This window comes from Lissotriton vulgaris, chromosome 11 (genome assembly GCF_964263255.1).
Source record: "Lissotriton vulgaris chromosome 11, aLisVul1.2, whole genome shotgun sequence".
Taxonomy (NCBI): domain Eukaryota; kingdom Metazoa; phylum Chordata; class Amphibia; order Caudata; family Salamandridae; genus Lissotriton; species Lissotriton vulgaris.
In genome coordinates, this window is record NC_141699.1 from 202,293,084 (window position 1) to 202,313,743 (window position 20,660).

Genomic DNA, 20,660 nt, shown 5'->3' on the forward strand with positions numbered 1-20,660 from the left:
GGCATTGGGAGGTGAGATCGTCAACAGCTATGTTCGGGTCTAGCCTTGGAAGTGAAAGCAAAGCTGATTCACAGAGGGGACCGACATCAATGTTTTTGGCATCACAGAACCAGGAGATGGCCCTCTTGGGTTGGCCAAGAGTTATAGAGTGTGAAAGTTGAAGAGAGAATGGGATGAGGTGGTGGTCAGACCAATCTACATGAATAGGGGTAGTAGTAGAAAGCATGCCTGCTTTAGAAATAACAAGGTCCAGGATTGCGCCCTTAGAGTGGGTTGGTTCAGTGCAGTGTTGGATAAGATCATTTGCCGAGAGGAAGGTGGCCAGTGAGTTCGCAGAGGAGTCTTGTGGTGCGCCCCAGTGGAGATTGAAGTCACCCACGATGGTCTGATTGTCACTTTGAGAGTATTGGTCGCTGATGAAGTCTTTGAGATCTTCTATAAACGAAGAGCTACTGCTACAAGGCGGGCGGTAAATGATATGGAATCTGAGCGGTGAACGGTGTTGCAATTGAAGCTCAAGAGAAAGGCACCTGCTCTCTGACTCATCACAGCGCGGTCACGCGCCCTCCAGGGAGTGGACTGAGGTCGCGGAGACCGTGCGTGCGCCGCAGTGGTGAAACACAATACCTACGACGACATCAGACAGAGGCCACCACCTTCTTCTCTGTGATATCGCGTCGCAATTCGCCTTCGAATTTGGGATGCCAGGGACGACTGTGAGACCAGAGAGAAATAATATTTACATCAGATAGATGCCAAGTTTCAGAATGCTTATGTGTGAATTTTTTTAAATTTCAGTGTAATTATGAGTGACACGATTCGGCCACTCTTTCTCGCGAGCAAATTCAAGCAATGAAGACCAGGGTATTAGGGTCCACACTCTGCTCCTCAGTCAATCATAAGTCTCTTTGCTCGGTCGGTTGCAAGGCCGTCCATTTTAGTACCTTGCGAGAACCACTGAGCCTGTCGCCATTTCTTACATCCCTCCCTGATATAAACACTCCCCGATAATGCTCCACTCAGCCCTTGGTCCATCTACCAGGCCCAGAGGGCTGCCCAGGTCATGCCCAGGTCACTGTCCATCTGTCCCTGCATATACTTGGATTAAGGAGTCTGCTGTCCACATGGGTAAAGATTTGCGTATTAAAAAGGCAAGTCTCATCTGATGTGGTTAATGAGCATTTGCTCTGTTTTTTAAAGGAGGCATTTGATCCCACCTCTACTGCTCTCAACTTATAATACCTAGGAATTGGGGAGACATTCAAGAAAATAGTAGCGATGCAAGTGGGATTGGGGAGGGACACACGCATAACCACCCGTGGTACCCTGTTACTGCTCTCGTGTCCATGAGGATTTATACTGCTCAGATGCTGTCCCACCTTAACAGATGTATACTCTTCAATGGTGGTACTGCGAGAACATGCCCCTGCCCATTAAATTGCACACTCGTCAATAGCAGTAGTACCAGATGTTCTCCCACTAGCAGGCTGCATACTCTTCGATAGTACTATTGCCCAGACATTCTCGCGCCCAGGAGGATACATACTCCTCAACGGTGGTACTGCTCTGATGCTCTCCTGCCCATGACAAAGCAAGCATACTCCGATTTGAAAGGATAAATGCTGGATTTAGATCTCCGGACGGTGAGAGCCTAACTTAATGGCGGCCATTCACCAGTGTACCACCTAGCGCCTAAGAACTTAAAACCTGAAATTCTTAACGAGGCATAGCTCTCTCAGTGATTCCTATCATAATGTCGGTCTGATGTTTCCACTGCATCTAGTGCATATTTTAAGCAGGTATTGGCGATGCTCTTGCAGGGCCGGACTGGGAACCAGAACCGGCCCTGGCAAAGTGTGTTAAGAATACAAAACTATTGAGTGTTCTTAACTTCTTTATTCCGACCAACACGTTTGCTCCTAACATGGAGCGAAGCGGCAGTCAGCTCGGCGATCAGCTGGTAACTGTCATATGTGACAGTTATCAGCTGGTGACCTCACTGCTAAACGGTGTCCTCGCAGGGACACTGGGAAGCACGTCTAGTAAGGTGTCCTAGGAGGGACACAAGTATTATAAACACAACACATCCCCCTCCTTTGGGGGTGATGGGAACAGTAGAAACAGATAGAGAACATAAGGTTCCACTATCCACAAATGTAGTCCTTAAGTTTAGCTGGCGGTCCTAACAGTCTGCCGGTCCTGCTAATGTCCACCGGTCTCGCCCCGTCATGGGTTGGAACGACAGGTAGTCTGCGCCTTGCGCCTGCAGGTCTGGATGAAGGAACAGAACGGTCCGCTCGCTGGGTGTTTTCATGTGTACCTTAATCGCTCCCGTCCCCAGGGGTGGCAGGAAATTCAATGTCGGATTCGGTGTCAGAAAAATAAAGTCCTCCCTTACTCTATCGCCCTCCTTCCCTATCTTATCTATCGCCCTCACTCTATCTATCGCCCTCCCTCTATTTATCGCCCTGTTCTCTTCTCTTCTCACGTGCTGATCTGCTGCTCTCTTCCACCCCACCTCCTTCTTTAACTCCCTGTTCTTTTACTGTGCTGATCTGCTGTTCTTTCACCCCGCCTCCTTCTCTAACTCCCTGTTCTCTCACACACAACCACACCACACACAACCAAACCACACGCACAACCAGACCCAACCACACACATGTTTATAAGCATTTTATCTTCTTTATTTCTCAACTCACTAATGCAAATGAAAACCTGTACAGCAGTGTCCTTGCTGCAGTTTTCATAATTGTACCCAAGAAGTATCTACACCTACCAGAATGGCAACAACTGCTGCTTAGCCTACGAATTCCTTGACCACCCAACATTGGTTCTTGGATTATGCCTGCCATTATTATAAAACTGTTAACACATTTTTGGACACCATGTAACTTGCCTTATCTGCATACTCTCTGCTAATTTTATGTTATCAATTTGCAGGATTATGGCGGGATTCAGAGACCTGGAATTGTTGTCGACTACCAGAAAAGTCTGGTATTTGGTGGGCCTGCTGGAAGGTGGATGAAAAGAAAGATGATGCAATCGCTTAATAAACCCATTGGAGGGGCGTTTGTCGGCAAAAAACCTAAATTGAGAAAACCTGGATCAAATGGCAATGCGGTCAAAGAAGGTATGTTTCTAGATAGACAGCTTCTGTTTTTTAGGTTTCGCCTGGCGATCCGCTGCATAGCAGTGTTTGCGCAGGCGAAAACTTTTGTTTAGCAGTATGGGTGCTTTGTCCCGCCTGCTCTTCCATTGGCTAGCTCCATAAATGGAGGCTAGCCATTGAAAGGGACATCTGTCTGTTATTGCCCTCCAATCTATCTCTCGCACTCCCTCCCTCTATCTCTCGCACTCCCTCAATCTATCTCTCGCACTCCCTCCCTCTATCTATCGCCCTCCCTCTATCTATCGCCCTCCCTCTATCTATCGCCCTCCCTCTATCTATCGCCCTCCCTCTATCTATCGCCCTCCCTCTATCTATCGCCCTCTATCTATCTATCTATCACCCTCCCTCTCTCTATCTATCGCCCTCCCTCTCTCTATCTATCGCCCTCCCTCTATCTATCGCCCTCCCTCTATCTATCGCCCTCCCTCTATCTATCGCCCTCTATCTATCTATCTATCGCCCTCCCTCTCTCTATCTATCGCCCTCCCTCTCTCTATCTATCGCCCTCCCTCTCTCTATCTATCGCCCTCCCTCTCTCTATCTATCGCCCTCCCTCTCTCTATCTATCGCCCTCCCTCTCTCTATCTATTGCCCTCCCTCTCTCTATCTATCGCCCTCACTCCCTCTATCTATCGCACTCCCTCTATCTATCGCACTCCCTCTATCTATCGCACTCCCTCCCTCTATCTATCGCCTTCCCTCCCTCTATCTATCGCCCTCCCTCTATCTATCGCCTTCCCTACCTCTATCTATCGCCTTCCCTCCCTCTATCTCTCGCACTCCCTCCCTCAATCTCTCGCACTCCCTCTCTCTATCGCCCTCCCTCTCTCTATCTATCGCCCTCCCTCTCTCTATCTATCACCCTCCCTCTCTCTATCTATCGCCCTCCCTCTCTCTATCTATCGCCCTCCCTCTCTCTATCTATCGCCCTCCCTCTCTCTATCTATTGCCCTCCCTCTATCTATCGCACTCCCTCTATCTATCGCACTCCGTCTATCTATCGCACTCCCTCCCTCTATCTATCGCCTTCCCTCCCTCTATCTATCACCCTCCCTCTATCTATCTATCGCCCTCCCTCTATCTATCTATCGCACTCCCTCTATCTATCGCACTCCCTCTATCTATCGCACTCCCTCTATCTATCGCACTCCCTCCCTCTATCTATCGCCCTCCCTCTATCTATCGCCCTCCCTCTATCTATCGCCTTCCCTCCCTCTATCTCTCGCCTTCCCTCCCTCTATCTCTCGCACTCCCTCCCTCTATCTCTCGCACTCCCTCCCTCAATCTCTCGCACTCCCTCTCTCTATCGCCCTCCCTCTCTCTATCTATCGCCCTCCCTCTCTCTATCTATCGCCCTCCCTCTCTCTATCTATCGCCCTCCCTCCCTCTATCTATCGCACTCCCTCCCTCTATCTATCGCACTCCCTCTCTCTATCTATCGCCCTCCCTCTCTCTATTTATCGCCCTCCCTCTCTCTATCTATCGCCCTCCCTCCCTCTATCTATCGCACTCCCTCCCTCTATCTCTCGCACTCCCTCTCTCTATCGCCCTCCCTCTCTCTATCTATCGCCCTCCCTCTCTCTATCTATCGCCCTCCCTCTCTCTATCTATCGCCCTCCCTCCCTCTATCGCACTCCCTCCCTCTATCTATCGCCTTCCCTCCCTCTATCTATCGCCCTCCCTCTATCTATCGCCTTCCCTCCCTCTATCTATCGCCTTCCCTCCCTCTATCTATCGCACTCCCTCTATCTATCGCACTCCCTCTATCTATCGCCCTCCCTCTATCTATCGCCCTCCCTCTATCTATCGCCCTCCCTCTATCTATCGCCCTCCCTCTCTCTATCTATCGCCCTCCCTCTCTCTATCTATCGCCCTCCCTCTCTCTATCTATCGCCCTCCCTCTCTCTATCTATCGCCCTCCCTCTCTCTATCTATCGCCTTCCCTCTCTCTATCTATCGCTTTCCCTCCCTCTATCTATCGCCCTCCCTCTATCTATCGCCTTCCCTCCCTCTATCTCTCGCCTTCCCTCCCTCTATCTCTCGCCTTCCCTCCCTCTATCTCTCGCACTCCCTCCCTCTATCTCTCGCACTCCCTCCCTCTATCTATCGCCTTCCCTCCCTCTATCTATCGCCCTCCCTCTATCTATCGCACTCCCTCCCTCTATCTCTCGCACTCCCTCCCTCTATCTCTCGCACTCCCTCCCTCAATCTCTCGCACTCCCTCTCTCTATCGCCCTCCCTCTCTCTATCTATCGCCCTCCCTCTCTCTATCTATCGCCCTCCCTCTCTCTATCTATCGCCCTCCCTCTCTCTATCTATCGCCCTCCCTCTCTCTATCTATTGCCCTCCCTCCCTCTATCTCTCGCACTCCCTCCCTCTATCTCTCGCACTCCCTCCCTCTATCTCTCGCACTCCCTCCCTCTATCTCTCGCACTCCCTCCCTCAATCTCTCGCACTTCCTCTCTCTATCGCCCTCCCTCTATCGCCTTCCCCCCCTCTATCTCTCGCACTCCCTCCCTCTATCTCTCGCACTCCCTCCCTCAATCTCTCGCACTCCCTCTCTCTATCGCCCTCCCTCTCTCTATCTATCGCCCTCCCTCTCTCTATCTATCGCCCTCCCTCTCTCTATCTATCGCCCTCCCTCTCTCTATCTATCGCCCTCCCTCTCTCTATCTATCGCCCTCCCTCCCTCTATCTCTCGCACTCCCTCCCTCTCTCTCGCACTCCCTCCCTCTATCTCTCGCACTCCCTCCCTCAATCTCTCGCACTCCCTCCCTCTATCTCTCGCACTCCCTCCCTCAATCTCTCGCACTCCCTCTCTCTATCGCCCTCCCTCTCTCTATCTCTCGCACTCCCTCCCTCAATCTCTCGCACTCCCTCTCTCTATCGCCCTCCCTCTCTCTATCTATCGCCCTCCCTCTCTCTATCTATCGCCCTCCCTCCCTCTATCTATCGCACTCCCTCTATCTATCGCACTCCCTCTATCTATCGCACTCCCTCTATCTATCGCACTCCCTCTATCTATCGCCCTCCCTCTATCTATCGCCCTCCCTCTCTCTATCTATCGCCCTCCCTCTCTCTATCTATCGCCCTCCCTCTCTCTATCTATCGCCCTCCCTCTCTCTATCTATCGCCTTCCCTCTCTCTATCTATCGCTTTCCCTCCCTCTATCTATCGCCCTCCCTCTATCTATCGCCTTCCCTCCCTCTATCTCTCGCCTTCCCTCCCTCTATCTCTCGCCTTCCCTCCCTCTATCTCTCGCACTCCCTCCCTCTATCTCTCGCACTCCCTCCCTCTATCTATCGCCTTCCCTCCCTCTATCTATCGCCCTCCCTCTATCTATCGCCTTCCCTCCCTCTATCTCTCGCACTCCCTCCCTCTATCTCTCGCACTCCCTCCCTCTATCTCTCGCACTCCCTCCCTCTATCTCTCGCACTCCCTCTCTCTATCTATCGCCTTCCCTCCCTCTATCTATCGCCTTCCCTCCCTCTATCTCTCGCCTTCCCTCCCTCTATCTATCGCCCTCCCTCTGTATCTATCTATCGCCCTCCCTCTGTATCTATCTATCGCCCTCCCTCTCTATCTATCACCCTCCCTCTATCTATCTATCTGTCTATCTATTGCCCTCCCTTACTCTATTGCCCTCCCTTACTCTATTGCCCTCCCTTACTCTATTGCCCTCCCTTACTCTATTGCCCTCCCTTACTCTATCGCCCTCCCTCTCTCTATCTATCGCCTTCCCTCCCTCTATCTATCGCCCTCCCTCTCTCTATCTATCGCCCTCCCTCTCTCTATCTATCACACTCCCTCTCTCTATCTATCGCACTCCCTCTATCTATCGCACTCCCTCTATCTATCACACTCCCTCTATCGCCCTCCTTCACTCTATCTATCTATCGCCCTCCCTCTGTATCTATCTATCGCCCTCCCTCTGTATCTATCTATCGCCCTCCCTCTCTATCTATCACCCTCCCTCTATCTATCTATCTGTCTATCTATTGCCCTCCCTTACTCTATTGCCCTCCCTTACTCTATTGCCCTCCCTTACTCTATTGCCCTCCCTTACTCTATCGCCCTCCCTCTCTCTATCTATCGCCCTCCCTCTCTCTATCTATTGCCCTCCCTCCCTCTATCTATCGCACTCCGTCTATCTATCGCACTCCCTCCCTCTATCTATCGCCTTCCCTCCCTCTATCTATCACCCTCCCTCTATCTATCTATCGCCCTCCCTCTATCTATCTATCGCACTCCCTCTATCTATCGCACTCCCTCTATCTATCGCACTCCCTCCCTCTATCTATCGCCTTCCCTCTCTCTATCTATCGCTTTCCCTCCCTCTATCTATCGCCCTCCCTCTATCTATCGCCTTCCCTCCCTCTATCTCTCGCCTTCCCTCCCTCTATCTCTCGCCTTCCCTCCCTCTATCTCTCGCACTCCCTCCCTCTATCTCTCGCACTCCCTCCCTCTATCTCTCGCACTCCCTCCCTCTATCTATCGCCTTCCCTCCCTCTATCTATCGCCCTCCCTCTATCTATCGCCTTCCCTCCCTCTATCTCTCGCACTCCCTCCCTCAATCTCTCGCACTCCCTCCCTCTATCTCTCGCACTCCCTCCCTCAATCTCTCGCACTCCCTCCCTCAATCTCTCGCACTCCCTCTCTCTATCGCCCTCCCTCTCTCTATCTATCGCCCTCCCTCTCTCTATCTATCGCCCTCCCTCCATCTATCGCACTCCCTCTATCTATCGCACTCCCTCTATCTATCGCACTCCCTCTATCTATCGCACTCCCTCTATCTATCGCCCTCCCTCTATCTATCGCCCTCCCTCTCTCTATCTATCGCCCTCCCTCTCTCTATCTATCGCCCTCCCTCTCTCTATCTATCGCCTTCCCTCTCTCTATCTATCGCTTTCCCTCCCTCTATCTATCGCCCTCCCTCTATCTATCGCCTTCCCTCCCTCTATCTCTCGCCTTCCCTCCCTCTATCTCTCGCCTTCCCTCCCTCTATCTCTCGCACTCCCTCCCTCTATCTCTCGCACTCCCTCCCTCTATCTATCGCCTTCCCTCCCTCTATCTATCGCCCTCCCTCTATCTATCGCCTTCCCTCCCTCTATCTCTCGTACTCCCTCCCTCTATCTCTCGCACTCCCTCCCTCTATCTCTCGCACTCCCTCCCTCTATCTCTCGCACTCCCTCTCTCTATCTATCGCCTTCCCTCCCTCTATCTATCGCCTTCCCTCCCTCTATCTCTCGCCTTCCCTCCCTCTATCTATCGCCCTCCCTCTGTATCTATCTATCGCCCTCCCTCTGTATCTATCTATCGCCCTCCCTCTCTATCTATCACCCTCCCTCTATCTATCTATCTGTCTATCTATTGCCCTCCCTTACTCTATTGCCCTCCCTTACTCTATTGCCCTCCCTTACTCTATTGCCCTCCCTTACTCTATTGCCCTCCCTTACTCTATCGCCCTCCCTCTCTCTATCTATCGCCTTCCCTCCCTCTATCTATCGCCCTCCCTCTCTCTATCTATCGCCCTCCCTCTCTCTATCTATCACACTCCCTCTCTCTATCTATCGCACTCCCTCTATCTATCGCACTCCCTCTATCTATCACACTCCCTCTATCGCCCTCCTTCACTCTATCTATCTATCGCCCTCCCTCTGTATCTATCTATCGCCCTCCCTCTGTATCTATCTATCGCCCTCCCTCTCTATCTATCACCCTCCCTCTATCTATCTATCTGTCTATCTATTGCCCTCCCTTACTCTATTGCCCTCCCTTACTCTATTGCCCTCCCTTACTCCATTGCCCTCCCTTACTCTATCGCCCTCCCTCTCTCTATCTATCGCCCTCCCTCTCTCTATCTATTGCCCTCCCTCCCTCTATCTATCGCACTCCGTCTATCTATCGCACTCCCTCCCTCTATCTATCGCCTTCCCTCCCTCTATCTATCACCCTCCCTCTATCTATCTATCGCCCTCCCTCTATCTATCTATCGCACTCCCTCTATCTATCGCACTCCCTCTATCTATCGCACTCCCTCCCTCTATCTATCGCCTTCCCTCCCTCTATCTATCGCCCTCCCTCTCTCTATCTATCGCCTTCCCTCTCTCTATCTATCGCTTTCCCTCCCTCTATCTATCGCCCTCCCTCTATCTATCGCCTTCCCTCCCTCTATCTCTCGCCTTCCCTCCCTCTATCTCTCGCCTTCCCTCCCTCTATCTCTCGCACTCCCTCCCTCTATCTCTCGCACTCCCTCCCTCTATCTCTCGCACTCCCTCCCTCTATCTATCGCCTTCCCTCCCTCTATCTATCGCCCTCCCTCTATCTATCGCCTTCCCTCCCTCTATCTCTCGCACTCCCTCCCTCAATCTCTCGCACTCCCTCCCTCTATCTCTCGCACTCCCTCCCTCAATCTCTCGCACTCCCTCCCTCAATCTCTCGCCCTCCCTCTCTCTATCTATCGCCCTCCCTCTCTCTATCTATCGCCCTCCCTCTCTCTATCTATCGCCCTCCCTCTCTCTATCTATCGCCCTCCCTCCCTCTATCTATCGCACTCCCTCTATCTATCGCACTCCGTCTATCTATCGCACTCCCTCTATCTATCGCCTTCCCTCCCTCTATCTATCACCCTCCCTCTATCTATCTATCGCCCTCCCTCTATCTATCACCCTCCCTCTATCTATCTATCGCCCTCCCTCTCTCTATCTATCGCCTTCCCTCTCTCTATCTATCGCCTTCCCTCTCTCTATCTATCGCCTTCCCTCCCTCTATCTATCGCCCTCCCTCTATCTATCGCCTTCCCTCCCTCTATCTATCGCCTTCCCTCCCTCTATCTATCGCACTCCCTCCCTCTATCTCTCGCACTCCCTCCCTCAATCTCTTGCACTCCCTCTCTCTATCTATCGCCCTCCCTCTCTCTATCTATCGCCCTCCCTCTCTCTATCTATTGCCCTCCCTCCCTCTATCTATCGCACTCCGTCTATCTATCGCACTCCCTCCCTCTATCTATCGCCTTCCCTCCCTCTATCTATCACCCTCCCTCTATCTATCTATCGCCCTCCCTCTATCTATCTATCGCACTCCCTCTATCTATCGCACTCCCTCTATCTATCGCACTCCCTCCCTCTATCTATCGCCTTCCCTCCCTCTATCTATCACCCTCCCTCTATCTATCTATCGCCCTCCCTCTATCTATCGCCCTCCCTCTCTCTATCTATCGCCCTCCCTCTCTCTATCTATCGCCTTCCCTCTCTCTATCTATCGCCTTCCCTCTCTCTATCTATCGCCTTCCCTCCCTCTATCTATCGCCCTCCCTCTCTCTATCTATCGCCCTCCCTCTCTCTATCTATCGCCTTCCCTCTCTCTATCTATCGCCTTCCCTCCCTCTATCTATCACCCTCCCTCTCTCTATCTATCGCCCTCCCTCTCTCTATCTATCGCCTTCCCTCTCTCTATCTATCGCCTTCCTTCTCTCTATCTATCGCCTTCCCTCTCTCTATCTATCGCCTTCCCTCTCTCTATCTATCGCCTTCCCTCTCTCTATCTATCGCCTTCCCTCCCTCTATCTATCGCCCTCCCTCTCTCTATCTATCGCCCTCCCTCTCTCTATCTATCGCCTTCCCTCTCTCTATCTATCGCCTTCCCTCTCTCTATCTATCGCCTTCCCTCCCTCTATCTATCGCCCTCCCTCTCTCTATCTATCGCCCTCCCTCTCTCTATCTATCGCCTTCCCTCTCTCTATCTATCGCCTTCCCTCTCTCTATCTATCGCCTTCCCTCCCTCTATCTATCGCCCTCCCTCTCTCTATCTATCGCCCTCCCTCTCTCTATCTATCGCCCTCCCTCTCTCTATCTATCACACTCCCTCTCTCTATCTATCGCACTCCCTCTATCTATCGCACTCCCTCTATCTATCACACTCCCTCTATCGCCCTCCTTCACTCTATCTATCTATCGCCCTCCCTCTGTATCTATCTATCGCCCTCCCTCTGTATCTATCTATCGCCCTCCCTCTCTATCTATCACCCTCCCTCTATCTATCTATCTGTCTATCTATTGCCCTCCCTTACTCTATTGCCCTCCCTTACTCTATTGCCCTCCCTTACTCTATTGCCCTCCCTTACTCTATCGCCCCTCCCTTACTCTATCGCCCTCCCTCCCTCTATCTATCGCCCTCCCTCCCTCTATCTATCGCCCTCCCTCCCTCTATCTATCGCCCTCCCTCTATTTATCGCCCTGTTCTCTTCTCTTCTCACGTGCTGATCTGCTGCTCTCTTCCACCCTGCCTCCTTCTCTAACTCCCTGTTCTCTTGTCTTCTCACGTGCTGATCTGCTGCTCTCTTCCACCCTACCTCCTCCTCTAACTCCCTGTTCTCTTGTCTTCTCATGTGCTGATCTGCTGCTCTCTTCCACCCTACCTCCTTCTTTAACTCCCTGTTCTTTTACTGTGCTGATCTGCTGTTCTTTCACCCCGCCTCCTTCTCTAACTCCCTGTTCTCTCACACACAACCACACCACACACAACCAAACCACACGCGCTACCAGACCCAACCACACACATGTTTATAAGCATTTTATCTTCTTTATTTCTCAACTCACTAATGCAAATGAAAACCTGTACAGCAGTGTCCTTACTGCAGTTTTCATAATTGTAGCCAAGAAGTATCTACACCTACCAGAATGGCAACAACTGCTGCTTAGCCTACGAATTCCTTGACCACCCAACATTGGTTCTTGGATTATGCCTGCCATTATTATAAAACTGTTAACACATTTTTGGACATCATGTAACTTGCCTTATCTGCATACTCTCTGCTAATTTTATGTTATCAATTTGCAGGATTATGGCGGTATGCAGAGACCTGGAATTGTTGTCGACTACCAGAAAAGTCTAGTATTTGGTGGGCCTGCTGGAAGGTGGATGAAAAGAAAGATGATGCAATCGCTTAATAAACCCATTGGAGGGGCGTTTGTCGGCAAAAAACCTAAATTGAGAAAACCTGGATCAAATGGCAATGCGGTCAAAAAAAGGTATGTTTCTAGATAGACAGCTTCTGTTTTTTAGGTTTCGCCTGGCGATCTGCTGCGCAGCAGCGTTCGCGCAGGCGAAACCTTTTGTTTAGCAGTATGGGTGCTTTGTTCCGCCTGCTCTTCCATTGGCTAGCTCCATAAATGGAGGCTAGCCATTGGAAGGGACATCTGTCTGTTATTGCCCTCCTTCTATCTATCGCCCTCCTATCTATCTATCTCCCTCCCTCTATCTATCGCCCTCCCTCTATCTATCCATCGCCCTCCCTCTATCCATCGCCCTCCCTCTATCTATCTATCGCCTCTATCTATCGCCCTCTATCTATCTATCGCCCTCCCTCCCTCTATCTATCGCCCTACCTCTATCTATGGCACCGATGGGTGAGGCGCACAGCCTGGGATGATGACGGGCTGGGTAGACCGGGTGTGTGCGCTGCTACCAGAGGGCGACGTTCGAAGATTATGTCGCTGGCGGGCAGAGATGGGGTCTGATGGCCAGGGTGCAGCTGGCATACGTCTGTGGCTTTCACTCGATTATTGTGCACCCCCTGCCTGCCATGCTCTTCTGCGCTCTTCTCCCTGGCAGGCTACGGCAGCCAGGGCAATGCCTCATTGTCTTTTGGGAGTGGTTGGCAGGTTGGCGCTCTCTTGTAAACGCCAGGCACGCCGCCCAGCGGCTGCTCTCTGAACTGCCTCCTGATGAGTTCAGACGGAACCAGCCATTCCCTTTTCTGCCTGAACCTGGTGCCCAGAGCAGGCGCCCGTGGCCCGCCCGCATCCATCCCCCCGAGGCCTGGGCCGAGGCTGCGCCGGTGGAGCCGCATTCCAGAGGAGCCAGACCCGGCCGGGCCGGCTCCGAGCTCGGATTCCTTCAGAATGCAACTTCTGGTTGGGCGAAGTTTGTTGTGATGGAGCGCAGCAGCCAGGTGTTGTAATTACTCAGTGAGTGTCTGTCGGAGGCGTCCTGAGCCGGGATATGGCGGACGGAGAGCTCACCCCCTCGCTGCCACCCCTTCGGCTCACGAACAGGTGGGCGCTGGATTATTTTGTAATACTGGGCGGGTGAGAAGCGGAGTCGGTGCTGGATGAGAGCGAGGTTTAGACGAACGAGTGGCTAGGATGAACCTGAATCTCTCACCCTGCACTGGACCTCCACACCCGTCACTCACACTGGATAACGGCACCCGTCACTCACACTGGACCCGAGCACCCCTCATTCACCCCCGCACACGTTATGCACCCCCGCACACGTTATGCACCCCGCGCATGTTATTCACCCCCACACTGGTCCTCGGCACCAGTCATTCACCCCTACACTGGACATTGCCATCACCACAGGACCTCTGCAGGAATCACTCACAACTACACCGTGTCTGCCTCCCGCCACTAAACACTGGATCTGAACACCCCCACTCACCCCTGGATCTGAGCACCTGCTACTCACCCCTGGACCAGAGCACCCGCCACTCACCCCTGGACCAGAGCACCCGCCACTCACCCCTGGACCAGAACACCCACCACTTACCCCTGGACCAGAGCACGCGCCACTCACCCCCTGGACCAGAGCACCTGCCTCTCACCCCTGGACCAGAGTACCCCTACTCACCCCTAGATCTGAGCACCCGCCACTCACCCCTGGACCAGAGCACCTGCCTCTCACCCCTGGACCAGAGTACCCCTACTCACCCCTAGATCTGAGCACCCGCTACTCACCCCTGGACCAGAGCACCCGCCACTCACCCCTAAACCAGAGCAACTGCCTCTCACCCCTGGACCAGAGCACCCCTACTCACCCCTAGATCTGAGCACCCGCTACTCACCCCTGGACCAGAGCACCCGCCACTCACCCCTGGATCTGAGCATACGCCACTCATCCGTGGACCAGAGCAACCCCCAGTTGAAAATTAACTTGGGTGAATCTGAAGGAGCTACATTTTAAGGTGTATTTCAGAGTGCACAGTCTGTTACGATGAGACCCAGGGGCTCATTATGTCTGTGGTGCATTGAACCTAGGGGGCAAGTCAGAAGTGCTCACTATATCCTCGTTGGCTATTATTACTAAACCTTAGGCTTGCATTAGAGTCTAATGGGCCTCTTTCACTTGGACGCGACGGGTTGCTTGTATCTGATTTAGGATATTACATAAAATGTGACAATCGTGGCAGATCTGGTATTAACATTGTTAAATATTTCAGGAGTTACTGGCGATTAAATTGTGGAAACATGATTTCTGGTATTTATGATGCAACTCTTCCCCCCAGCAACAAAGGGAAACTGGAAACCGTCTCGTAAATTAGGTATATATGCGCGTTTGCTGTCCTACCTCCAGGCTATTTCAAGCAATAATTGTTTAATAAATAGTTGAAATATTGATTTGTGACAGGAGGAACACGCTGTAGAAAATGTGACTCTAGTATGTAAGGCATTATGTATTGCGATAGGAATGGGGAACTCACAGAAGTCCGCACATACTTCTTATCCTTTGAATACACACACACACCCACTAAGCAATCTGTATCCTGTGCTCTACTCATTCCCAACACGCCAGATTTCTACTCACCTTTCACCCTCAGCTCTTACCCCTTTGCCCTCAGCTCTTACCCCTTTGCCCTCAGCTCTTACCCCTGTGCCCTCAGCTCTTACCCCTGTGCCCTCAGCTCTTACCCCTGTGCCCTTAGCTCTTACACCTGTGCCCTCAGCTCTTACACCTGTGCCCTCAGCTCTGACCCTGCCCTGTGCCACACATTGAATTGGAGATCTCTGCCTCGTTCACAGTTGCTAGATGGACCATATCAGTAATATTCATTGGCAGTCTGGGATGGGACAAAAACCTGACTGGAGGTGGTTGGGGTTTTTTGGGGAACTTGGACGATCACATTGTCACTGTTAATGTGTACTCTCCAGCCTGGCACGCTGCTGCAGCCGGTGACTGCTCCTCTGAACTCTTCTCTCCTTCCCAGAGCTTAACACCAAGAAGCTTGGCTTTGACGAGTTCTTGCCCATGCTGCAGACAATTGCGAAGAACAAGGACCAGGGTACCTACGATGACTTTGTGGAGGGGCTGAGGGTCTTCGACAAAGAAGCCAATGGCTCTGTGATGGGCGCTGAGCTGCGACATGTACTAGTCACTCTGGGTAAGAGGCCATTTTGGCACAGTACTATTTTCAAGGCAGAGAGTAATTGACTGCTGAACTCCCCAGCCCCCCTGCAGTATTCAGGGCCCCCTTTTCTGATTCCGAGCTTAGATTTCTACCCGCGTCTGGATATTACAGTTAATGTGCCCTGTTTCAGCCTTACAAAGTGTCCTATCAATCTCATTTAACTGTACATTCTTTTGGGGCGAGGGAGGACGGGGACATGGTTGGGTTACAAGTGGTTTTTGGATTGCCCATTCTACAGGCTAGAGCTTTGACTGACTAATAGTTAGTCTTGGTGAGCCATGTCCTGGAAATTGGTGGCGCCCTTGTCTTGTGGGTAGCTGCCTCTTCAGAACATCTGCTCTGTCTGGTTTTACCCTGGTGGCTGGCTAGTCTCACCAGCCAGTGCTGCTTCTGTGGCGGAAGTGTATTTGGTGGGTAAGTGCTGGGTCTGAAGCTGTGCGTGCTGCTGCATTCTTGGCAGTTAATCTGGAAGGTGTTTGATCGAAGCCTGTGTGCATTTTTGTCCTTTCCTTTGTGCAGGTGAGAAGATCTGTCTGTGTGTGTGGCTCTGTCTGTGTGTGTGGCTCTGTCTGTGTGTGTGGCTCTGTCTGTGTGTGTGGCGCTCTGTCTGTGTGTGTGTGTGTGGCGCTCTGTCTGTCTGTGTGTGTGTGGCGCTCTGTCTGTCTGTGTGTGTGTGGCGCTCTGTCTGTCTGTGTGTGGCTCTCTGTCTGTGTGTGGCGCATAGCGCTCTGTGTGTAGCGCTCTGTGTGGATAGCTTCTTTTGTCGGCTCTGTGTGTGGGTGGCTCTGTCTGTGTGAGAGTGGCTCTATATGAATGTCAGTGCAACCCATCACGTCATTAACAATTACAGACCTTCACATCGCCAACACCTTGGCATTGGTTTGATAGTTGAAATAATTGGGCAGTGTGGTGGTTATAATATTAATTATGGGTATCTCAAATAAAGGCTTTGTCAATGTGAAGGGCATGTCTTTGAAATTGGATGGCCTCTTCTCCCTATTTCATTTTTTTCCAAATCCTTGGGCTCTCTCATTGACCAATCTGTGTCCTTCAAAGGGCATGTCCTGAAAAGAGCACAGACATCGGAGTCCCAGCTTACATTAAAGCACATTATCTGCTCGCCTGGTCTCTTGGCTGTGCTCTTTTCCCCTTGGGGGTTTCAGGTCACGGCCTGCTTGGTGGGGTTTGATTGCTTGCTTGTGGAGGGAGCGAGATTGCGGGTCATTCCCTAATAAGAGTCCCTGGTATTTTTTAAATGCTTATCTGGCACACCCTGGTGGCAGAGTAGTTTCAAAAGGGTTTCTGTCCACATTGAATGCCTTCTCTTCTAGGTTCCAACCAAGTTATTGTAGTTGAACTAGCAGTATGTGTATAAATTAACGTTTATTTATCTAAAAAAACTTCCAGGATTACAAGGAACAAATAAAAAGGGAGAGCGTACTCACTGCTACAAGTATCCTAAACAACCCAACAGTCAAGTCCCGGTACGAACAGTATGCAACGGTAAGATTTTTAGGAGCCATATCTGAAGACATAGAACCTATTGACTCAAGTTGAATAATTGCTTGGCCAGTTAAATCGGCAGTCCAACTTTTTCTATGAGAGTTACCACAATGGTGAGTGACCATGCCTTCCAGAATTATTGTTCTGACTACTCAGATGTCTGTCACAATTAAAGTTTTACAACCCACTGAAAATGCCAACGGTTCCAGGGGCGTTAGTTTCATTTTTACCCACACAACCATAGAAAAGTCAGCACTTAAAATTTTAATAGGTTTTTAAAAAAAAGCAATTGCCCATGAGGGGGTCCCTCCATGTGTCCTATAGGTTCAGGATACCTGTATCCTGACTCGTGTTTTCACACTGTCAAACCCCCAATCTTCCAGGGTATTGGTGAGCTGCCAGTAGATTCAGAGCTATCCGTTGGAGATGTCTGCTTTAAATATAAATGTAATCCAGCAAATTCTTTATTGGTATTTCTAGTAAGTATATTTCTGTTGCAGTCTTGTATTCAACCAGAAATATGGCCATTCTGCAGTTCTACTTAAAAGCGAATTTCACACCGCACATGGGTAACCCTTCAGCCACAGGCATAAAAGCATCAACAGCTTACCTTCTCTTTCAATAAAACTTCTCAATCTGCCCAATCTACCTTCTCTTTAGGAATGCTGGAAATCTCACTGGATGGAAAGCAATTTCCTCCAGCTGAACGCTGCAAAAACTGAGGTTCTGCTCTTTGGAGATGCCCCCTCCTCTGGTCACCTTCCTGGTGGCCCCCAGAACTAGGCACACCCCCGACCCCGGCAACCACAGTCAAAAACCTCTGTGTTCACCTTCAACAGTCCCTAAACATGAAGAAACACGTTACTCACACAGTCTGATCCTGCTTCCACACCCATGGCTTACTAAGGAAAGCTTTTACTTATGTCCCCGACACAACAAGGAAAACCCTAACACAGGCCCTGATACCAAGCAAGCTGGACTATTGCAACGCCCTATTGATTGCAGCAAATGAGTCCTCCTTAAACCAATTGCAAATGATACCAAACACAGCTGCCTGCACGGTTCTGAATGCTCCCCCCAGATCAGCTTCCTCTCCCCTCCCTCATCAGCTACACTGGCTGCCCATACGACAGCGCGTGAAATTCTAGATCTGCTGTCTCACACACAAAGCTATCTGGAGCAATGGCCCTCCCGATGTAGTAGAGAAACTTCGCCGCTATTACCCGGCTCGGACTCTGCGCGCCAGCTCCCAATCGCTCCTCAAAAGCCCCAACATAAAAAAGGCTAGACCCGGAGGCAAGTCCTTCTCGCACCCTTCATCTGGAATCAACTACAGCTGGCCCTAAGACAGTGTCTGGACCATCTTAAATTCGGAAGACTCCTGAAAACTGCCCTGACAGAGTGAGGGAGTGAGAGTGGGAAAGGGAGACAGTGAGGGAGTGAGAGGGAAAGGGAGGGAAAGGAGGGAAAAGGAGTGACAGAGTGAGGGAGTGACAGGGGGAAAGGGAGACAGTGAGAGGGAAAGGAAGGGAGGGAAAGTGAGTGAGGGAAAGGGAGACAGAGTGAGGGAGTGAGAGAGGGAAAGGGAGACAGAGTGAGAGGGAAAGGGGGGAGGGAGTGAGAGAGGGAAAGGGAGACAGGGGGAGGAAGACAGAGGGAGGGGAACAGAGTATGGGAGAGGTAGGGAGAGTGAGGGAGGGAGACAAATAGAGAGCAAGAGATGTGTGTATCCCGGGTCTGGTGGCTGAGTGGACGAAGGTGTCCGCTGCAGGGACCAGTGATCAACCTCATGGTCAGTTGTGTATTTTTTTGTTGCTCTAGCCCTGCCACCTCCCCCACTGACCCCGCCCCCACTGGTGCGGCCCTCGGACACAAACCACAGTGTAAATTTGGCCCCTGAGAGAACGTTTGTGAGTACCCATGACCTATGCTGTGCTTCCAAGCGCTGAGATACCCCCCTGGGGGTGATTCAAGAGCTATACAAATTAAATAAAATCATTAATTAAATCAAACAGGTACACATGCTGCAAACTGATAAGTTAATGACCATCAACAATTAGCTTGCAGCCTGTAATGCTGTGGATGCACTTCCACCCTTCCTGCCTCCAGGGCTCACACTGCATATTGAATGTTCAGATCTGTTTACTCCTTCCTCAGCTTTGCAAATAACACTTCTTCCGTACTGAGTTTCACCCAAAAAAATTGTAGTTTCGCAGGAAATTAATTTCTTGGAAATGTGATGCCCACCCTCAATATTCCAGTCACCGCCCCCTCTGTACAAGGACTCCTCGGAGCTCATGGGCGTTCATAGACCTGGCATGGATTTTTCCATCCTATGGCCTGTCTGGACATACTCTAAAATTTAGAAGTCCTGCATATGTTCTCCCCGTTGTAAGATGCCTTTTCTAATAATACATTCTTTCTGCTTTTTTGTGATATGAAATCTGAGTTCTTTACTTGCACTGTACACAAGACTTTTGCTGTTACTTTTGTAATAGTTAGTGTGCATTTGTTCTGCAAAATTTTGCTAAAGATGGTTTAAAACTTGTGTTTACTTTTAGGGTGAGAATCCCTTTGAAATCGTTGAACAAACAGGAGAATCGGTAGTTGAGGAAACAACTGATGCGAATGATGAAGACAATGAGCAAAACGAAAAGGAGGACATTGATGGTGAAAACGATGAAAATGAGGAGCAGATAATGTGGAGGCAGAAAGTGCAGATGCGGATGATGCTGCTGACCCAAATGATTACTCTGGGGACTTAACCACCACTGATGAAAACTAGTTGAGAAACTGCCCTGAAAGACCAAACACTTTAGCACACTGCATTGGTGGACTTAAAGAACAATTTTCCGCAAAGTTGAGCAGTTCGTTCACCCTGCATGCATTCCACTTCTGTTTTAATTGCCTATGGGCAAACCGGTTTTATGTTTTGTTTTTTTAGTATATTACGCACAGCAAATGCTTCAGTATTCTTCCAGTGTAAATTGATTTGTTCATGGTTACGTTTTGAGTAATTTTGAGCAGTTGGAGTTCTAAACATTCCAATGTGAATTTTTCCAGTTTTTAGCGCCCAATGTAGTGTTGTATATAATTCAAGCTGTTGTAGCAAAGAAACCCTGATTATGTCCTGCAGTAATAAAGGCTTACAACAAGATTATACACTTATTTTGCACCTCTCCTATATGGTACTGTCTACCTCAAAGAACGGGTACACTCAAGGTGGTGTTTTATGCCCGGAGGTAGCGCCCCAGGGGGGAGCACTCGCCTGTTTAATGCTGATCAAAGGCTCTTTGCTGAGGTGTGAGATTGGAGAGGGTGCCGAGGGTATTCTGGGTGATGAGGTGTCACTGTAAGGCCTGGTAGCCTCTAGATAATCAGCAGAGGTGGGAATGGCAAGAAACATCCGCTCTGCCTATGGGGGCCTTGTGACACCAGCTGGGTGATTCACCCACCGAGGTGTTCCTTTCTTGCTTTAAAGCGTTCGATTTGTCTTGTGTTTTTTCTGCACTTTTATTTAGCGCGAACTCTATCTGAAGGTATTGCAACGCTTTAAATGAACACTACTTACATCACACAAGGTCACTTTTTAAACAAGAAAAACAAGCATTTTCGGAAATTATGTAGAATATTCCATTTGTGGAGTGCTGCAGTCGGGGCCGGAGCTGAATTTTAATCAGGGGGGGACTGCAGTGATGGACTGCAGTGTGTCTGCTGTTATACCAATGGCATAAATCACGCTGAGCCAGACTCTGCACCCACAGGCACCAGCTCCCGACTGTCAGGGAGGTCGGGAAGCAG

The 20,660-nt window shown here is 50.6% G+C and overlaps 1 protein-coding gene across 1 annotated transcript; it reads left to right on the forward strand.

The window, feature by feature from the left end:
• Positions 1-2,934: 2,934 nt before the first annotated feature.
• On the forward strand, positions 2,935-20,027 carry LOC147679529 (myosin light chain 3, skeletal muscle isoform-like; the record flags this gene model as incomplete). Its single annotated transcript, XM_086943115.1, has 3 exons — positions 2,935-3,130; positions 15,156-15,329; positions 19,421-20,027. Coding segments are annotated over 3 exons (375 nt in total), but the record flags the coding sequence as incomplete, so codon positions are not given.
• Positions 20,028-20,660: the final 633 nt, after the last annotated feature.